At 32.1% G+C, this 7351-nt stretch overlaps 1 protein-coding gene across 1 annotated transcript in view; it reads left to right on the top strand.

Moving 5' to 3' along the window:
- Positions 1 to 5719: 5719 nt before the first annotated feature.
- Positions 5720 to 7351, top strand: part of LOC21400597 (protein ENHANCED DISEASE RESISTANCE 4) — a 5025-nt gene continuing 3393 nt past the window's right edge. The window contains exons 1-3 of the mRNA XM_024165197.1: positions 5720 to 5816; positions 5960 to 6167; positions 6553 to 7338. Of these exons, the coding sequence (XP_024020965.1) occupies positions 6053 to 6167; positions 6553 to 7338 (901 nt within the window). The 5' untranslated portion in view covers positions 5720 to 5816; positions 5960 to 6052. The remainder of the gene's footprint in view (positions 5817 to 5959; positions 6168 to 6552; positions 7339 to 7351) is intronic.

The following is a 7351-nucleotide window of genomic DNA, read 5'->3' as shown; positions in this document are numbered from 1 at the left end:
CCCCGTACCAAACGCAAAAACTTTAACTTCAAATCATATAATAATGATTCTTGATGAGTCTATAATCAGAAAGAATCCAGTAAGCAAAGTCCACTCACTAATTTATTGTAATTTGTGAAGCTTTGGTTGCTTGTGAGTCGTCACGTATGTGTAGAGTTTGATTTTTCAAGTGGTCTTTTCACATATATTCCCATTTTCCAAAACTTGATTTCTCAGCAAAAGAGTGAAGCACAAGTTGTAACTGCTTCTCAAGAGTATTCTACCCAAAAATCGAAGGGAGGCTTGTTTGCGCTGCGATCGAGGATAAAAATGAGTACTTAGAAGACGTTTAATTCATGAATTAGAATTACGTAATTAGAATAATTTTTAATTTACGTATATTTTTTATGAGAAAAAATACTGTAACGAACCATGAACTATGATTCAAATTATGATTTGAATCCTCCAACCAAACGTCAGTTTTTGTGAAAATATCATTGAAAATGTAAATATTGGTGGAAATATTAAAAAAATATGGAAATATTAAAAAAAATGTGGAAATTTACTTTAAAATTAACATTATATTTTACGATACTTTAGGACTAGATAAACAATGAAAAAAATACATAAATGAACAAATTTTACATGAGAAATTTTGTACATATTAAATCTCAATACTAAAAGTACGTAAGTCCTGTAATACTCAATTACAACTGGCATTTCATCTTGAATTTTAAAAATACTAGTACCATAACATGTTATTTGATAGTTGTGAGATTTTTTTTTTTTTTTAAAACAAAGAGTGTAGTGAAATGAAACAAAAATCACTTACTCGTTTATGAAATATTTCTCTGACATTTTCTTGAAACTTTGTTCAAAATATACTAAAGCCTTACCAAAATCAATATTTGAATTGACAATTGATGAATTTTTCCCGATAATTTTATAAATACAATTTTTTATCAAAAAATTTTATAGTACCTAAAAATAATGAAATTGTTAGGCAATATTTTTGTCCATTGTTGCGACTACAGAGCACGTGGGGAGGGGCCTTCAACGATGGAGAACCTCGGTGGTGGTGGTGGCTGCGGCAATGTGAAGGTTGGGTGAATATATGGCCGGGATGCGTGTTCAGACAAGCTCCGGTGGCGGAGAGTGGCAAATCTCTATGATTTGGTGGCGGTGTAAGGAATGATATCACATATGTTGGCAGGATCATTTTTGGGTCATCAAATAAATTATTTAGTTCAAGATTGTCACCAAATACAAGACTCGAATAAATAATCCTAATCGCAGTCCCAATCCCACTTAGCAAACACATCCTGAGAATTAGTATAATTTCCTAGTAGTTTGCTCCTTCTTGAACCTTGACATTCACAATACCTTTTTACGTGATGATAATAATACATCGACACTAAAAGTTTATTATATAGTGGAAAAACAAGGTAAATAGAAAATCAAAACTAGAGTAGTTAAAAAAGGTCATAGAATGGTGTCGGGGTCTAATTAATGATACCAATGCTAGTTCACAATTTTATTGTTTCATTTTACAATCATGATAAGTGCACGACATCGCTAACAAATAATAAAAAGTGAGTTTAAAAGTATCGTTTTCACGAGAATAACATATTTATTAGGTACTAAAATTGGATAATTTTAATTTTATTTGAGTAATTGAAAAGATGAGTTTTAATTAATTTTACAAAATTAAAATTTAAAACAATAATAAAATTTAAAAATAATAAAGTAAAAAGAAAATTATTTTCTAAAATGACAAGACAAGGATAAAACAATGATTATGAAAATGCTAAGAATCATGATTTCATCAATATTAATCGAATTTAATTTATTTAAACATTACTGTGATTTTGAGATCATACTATGTTGATGGTCAAATCCTCTTATGTTTTACGTACACTTTCTCAAGTTACACATAAAATATACATTTTCATAAAAAACTCATTATATCTCTATGTGAATTAAATTATAAAAATGTTCATTAAGATTAAAGGATTAAAAATGAGCATATAAAAATATATAGATTTATCTCTATACCACCTCAGAATTTACTGTATTTATTTCAGAGCTACGGCACAAAAATCCCCTCTTGGTTTTATTTTGATGCTCAATTCATTCAAAAAAGTTGATTAGAAATTTTGAAAGCATTACGTCCAGAAATAAATAGGTCAACACAAGTATGACAATCACAATAACGTTTATACAAATTAAATTCTCGTAATATGATTACGTCATTATCCCAGCAGAAAATAAATTTAAAACATAATTATAATTAAACTAACAAAGTACAAAAATATTCAAATAATATTTTCATAACAACAAATATAAACGTAGAGTTTTAGTACAAACACTAGTAGCGGATACAGTTTCTGATATGCCTCAGATATCTCCTAACAGGACTTAGAACTCCTCCTCCATAATTTCAAACTTAAAAAACTAAAAATTACAAACTTTGAAATTTAAACTAATAATTACTAAAATAAAGATTTTTTTTTTAATTTCTAAAGAGCTCTAAGGCTCGAAGGATGATTTGAAGAGTTAGGGAAGCAACCTATTTATAGGCCTTGGAATGATGATGAGTCCAATGCATAGATGTTGTAGAGTCACGGAGTTTTACAAGTTGCTTTCTTTTTTTTCTTCCTCCGAAATCACCGTGAAAATCCAATATTTTGGACTTAATCTAGTGCGGCAAGGACAACGTGAAACTGGATTTCTATTGGCCACTAGAAATCAACAAACATTTCAAATTGATCCGGCCCACAATTTAATAAGTATGACACGTGGCAAAACTAGATTAGTATGAGAAAGCGAGCTCACATAGACTGGCTCTCATGGGAACAAACACAAGAAAGATGCTTTCCAACATGTGAGGCTCGCTGATGTTTCCTTGTTTGCTCACTCTCTTCCCTTGGAGAGTGTAATGCACTCTCCAATCCTGACCATCCAAGTGCTTCGATCCAATGAATGCGATTCAATCTGAAAATAAAATAAAAATTATTGGGCGCGTTTGGAACTCGTTTCAAAATGATTTTGTTTTTAGTATGAAAATGAAAATAAAAACGTTTTCAATCTCAAACAGAAATCATTTTTAAAAATACGTTTGGTAGTTTTATCAAGAAATTATTTTCAGTATAAAAAACTCGTTAATGTGTCTCTCTCCATCTCTCTGCTCGAGAGAGGAGAAAACCACACAAAACACATATATAAATATTTATTTATACAAATTAAAATAAAAATACATAAAAAAATAAAATCACACAAAAATAAATAAAAATATAATAAACTAAAATTAAACAAACCAAAATAGATTAAAATATCGAGAATTAAGCCGGTTTTTGTACCAAATTAAAAGTAAAAGAACTTTATTTTGTAAAGTTATCACATGATATTTAAAATTTAGAAGTATATCATTCTCTTTTACATAATTCATGACACCAACATTAGCATTTTTAGAAATTGCACAAAGTTATACAAGTGAACATTTTATTTTACAATTCTAATTGCTCTTGACATTGATATTGAGAATTGTTATCCCAATATAGTAGAATAATCCTTTAGAAATGCATTCATTTACATGCAAATATTTGGACGATTGTTCATTTGTATTTTTTGAGTTAAGGTGACTTAATTTTAGATCTTAATTTGACTTAAGGTGTATTTGATTATGGTTTAAGTTGAGACTCTAATTTGAGTTTGTCTTTGGATGTGGACATTTAAGGCACTGTTTATTTCACTGATTCGAGTTTTGCTACAGTAAAAAGCTCTCATAAACAGTCACATCTAACTTTTTTGCTACAGTAAAAATCTCTCACATAAAATCATATCTTAACTCGAATCATTGAACTAAACGGGGCCGTTATGGTTTGAATTGAGAATCTATTTGAGTTTGTGTTTGAGTGGGTCAAAATTTAAATTTGTATTTAAATGATATTTTAATAAAAACTCAATGGTAATCGAAACTTTTAATAGGGCATATGGGTGGGGTTTTATTCGTCTCTTCGGTGTGAATGCATAGGAAAAAAATCATCTCAATCGGAATTAAAATAAAAAAGTTATGGCGTTTTTAAGATAGAAAAAATAATGTTTATTAGTTTCAATTTGAGTTTAAAAACTTGAGTCTGGAGAACTTGAACTCAGATTTTAACTATAAACTCAAATTAAAACTTAAATTTAAACTCAAATTTTATAAAAGAATATACACTTAAATAAAATTATAATTTAAATTATAATTTTTTTTTTAAAATTTTGGTGTAAATAAACGAGCTCTTTCGGTTCCAAAGAAAAGGCAAAAGAAGAGAAAAAGGAAAAGGGTAATTTCCACCAAGGAAGAAACTCCCTTGCTCCCATGTGGGGTGGTTGCACTTCTTTTGGCACAAGAAACACCCATCCGACTCTTTTTCACGCCAGATCAAATCAAACACTTACCAGCTTTTTCCAATTAAAGAACTTCTACCAGTCCAAATTAAGCTATTTTACCCCATCTCATAAATTCGTACAAACTAGCATGATTTTGGACACATGTAAGTTATCCCCCCTCATCATTATTGTGCCATTAAGATTTCCAGATTGTAGAATAATTTTTTTAATTTTTTTTTAATTTTTTTGGCTTGTAATTGTAGCATCAAATTTTGTTAACCACTAAACCCACCAAAAAAAAAAAATGAAAAAATTAAGGAGACGTTTTATTCATAAATTAAAATTATGAGATTAAAATTATTTTTTATTTGTGTATATTTTTTATAAAAAAAAAAATTATAATAAATTATAAATTTTTTACCAAACGTCTTATAAAAAGACTAATATTGTTTTTCCCAAAAAAAAAAAATAAAGAAGCATGAACAATCAATATCATTAAAGTTCTCCAAAAGTCAAAAACAGAGGCGAGTGTTTTAGCCTGAAAACAGAGAAATTAATGCAAGTGATAAGACATAAAAGATAGAGAGGGAAAAAAAAAAGAAAAGGAAAAAAGAGTATTAGTAATATGGTGGGGTCCACCGAAGAGTTAGGTTGGGGTGAGACAGAATCGTATAGAAGACTAGTCAGATAAGGGCTTTAGATTTGGCAGAAAAGATTTTCATTTTACCCCTTCCTCTCTCTTTCTTCACTCTTTTCTTTTCTTCACTTTCTTTTTTCAATTTTTTTTTGACGAGCATTTTCTTCACTTCTTTTCATATCGGCCAAATCCGTACTTTTTTCTCACCCGTCACAAGCAAGAAACCCCAAACGGAAACAAAGAGAACCCATAAATAATTTAACAATAACCAAAAAGGACAAAAGAATAAAGTTAAAGAGAAAAAGAGAAAAAGAGAAAAAAAATAAAAGAAGCTAAGAAATGGAATTGATAACGACACTCCCCTGTTTTGCTAGTTCCACACTCGAACGGACAGTAAAGTGGCGGTGGCAGTAGCAAAATGTGGGGCGACCATAACGGTCTTTTTTCCCCGCCAAAATAAAAGACCGCTGATTTCACTTTACTTTCGGCGATTAGAGACGCAACGACGGCGTTTTGTACGCTCCTTTCATCTAAACGGCGTCGTTTGAAGCTCCGTGACTTGGATTATTAATTTTTTTGCCTTGGGAATATAATTTCCCCCGAAACATTGGAAATCGATCCTAGAACTGTCTCTTTCAAATAATAATAAAAAAAATAAAAAAAAGAGAGAGAGAAAAGCAGAGTAAGAGCATTTTCTCTGAACACAAAAACCATGTTCGAATAGAGAATTTTCAGAGATACTTCCACATTTTCTAGGTTCTCCTCTTCTCTTCTCCCCATAGTTTTCCGAGAAAATCCTCATTTGTCTCTACAAATCTGAAAGCAGGTTATTTCTTGTTTGTTTCCTAAGAAAACTCGGCGGAAAATTGAACAGTTTTCCTTTCTCCCCTCGTTCGTGTGAAATTAACAAAAAAAATCTGATATTGATAACGACATTCTTGCCTTTTTCTTTCTTATCTCTTTTCTCAGCTACCAAACGTTGACTGCGGTTATTGATTTTAGTTCGGTGCTGTTTCTGCGTTTTTTCTTCTATTGTTTCTGGTTTTGGTTGGAGTTTCTGCAATGGCGGACTCGGGTAAAGTGCGGTTGGTTCGGTGTCCAAAGTGCGAGAATCTTCTTCCAGAGCTGGCTGATTACTCTGTCTATCAGTGCGGTGGTTGTGGAGCTGTTCTTCGAGGTATGCTTCGTTTTATTTTCCTTTTGTCCAGCTTTACCTTTTCTTGCCGAGAAAATAGAGTCTTGAAAAAAAGAGGAAAAATTTTCATCTCTTCTGGTCACGTTAATCTCGAAATGGCTTTGCTTTACCGGAATGTTTCATAATCTTTAACGCCAATTTCTTTAATAAAACAAGAGAAATTGCAATTTAGCTGATTTTCTTGTGATTTTCTGTTTGATTTAGAAAATTAATCCGTTTTGGCTTTATGGAAGCTCAGGTTTAATGATTTAAACAATCAAATAATTTCTCTCTAAATTATTACATTATTATGAATTTTGCAAGAAGAGAATTTTTCTTACAATTCTGAGGAGGGAATTTTTATTTTTTATTTTTTTTTACTTCACAGCAAAAGCTAAGGGGCAAGAGGGGGATACTTTGTCAGAGAAGTCAGATGAGGAGAAGGTTGGTGGAGTTTCTGCTAAATTGGAGAATTCCTTGGAAACAAGACAAGTTGAGTCGTGTGATACTTCTAACTCAGATGTTAAGTTAGTTTCTGGTTCTTTGAGGCGTGATCAGAATAATTACGAGTTTGAGAAGAAAGATACTAGGAACGGTGAGGTTTGTAAGAATCAATCCAAGGTTACAGCTGATGAATGGGTGGTTGAGGATGGTATTGATGTGAGCAGAAATAAAAAGCATGAAGTGGGTAATGCCTCAGAACTTGGCTCGACCGGTGAATTCCGAAGATCGGGAAGGATGACGAATTGGAAAGTGGGGGATAGAGGTGAAACCGAAGACTTTGGGGGAAACACAAGAGTTGAGGTTGAAGGTGTGAGGTTTTCAACTTCGAATTGTCCGGATGAGGGTCCATCTAATTACCAACCGGGCTCTTCTCGCGGTTTCGGCGACTCGGCGAAGAAACAAAGTGTCCCAGATGGATCTAGATCTCAGTACCTAGAACAAGATCGAGCCGAGCTTCTCAAGAAGCTAGATGAACTGAGGGAGCAACTTAGTCGGTCCTGTGATGTGGTTGACAAGCCTAAAGAGAAAGTTCCTCTTGATGGAAGAATGATACCTCCTGATCCTTACGGTGGTTCTGATGCTTGGTTTCCAGATGGTTCGTCAGGGTCTAATAGGCCTTTTATGCAGTACGTTAGACCTGATAAACATGTCACTGGATCCCCTAATTTTGGTCATTATGCTGA

This window comes from Morus notabilis, unplaced genomic scaffold (genome assembly GCF_000414095.1).
Source record: "Morus notabilis unplaced genomic scaffold, ASM41409v2 Scaffold355, whole genome shotgun sequence".
Classification (NCBI taxonomy): domain Eukaryota; kingdom Viridiplantae; phylum Streptophyta; class Magnoliopsida; order Rosales; family Moraceae; genus Morus; species Morus notabilis.
The sequence above is the reverse complement of the archived record's forward strand: the minus strand, read 5'-3'. Positions and strand labels throughout refer to the sequence as shown.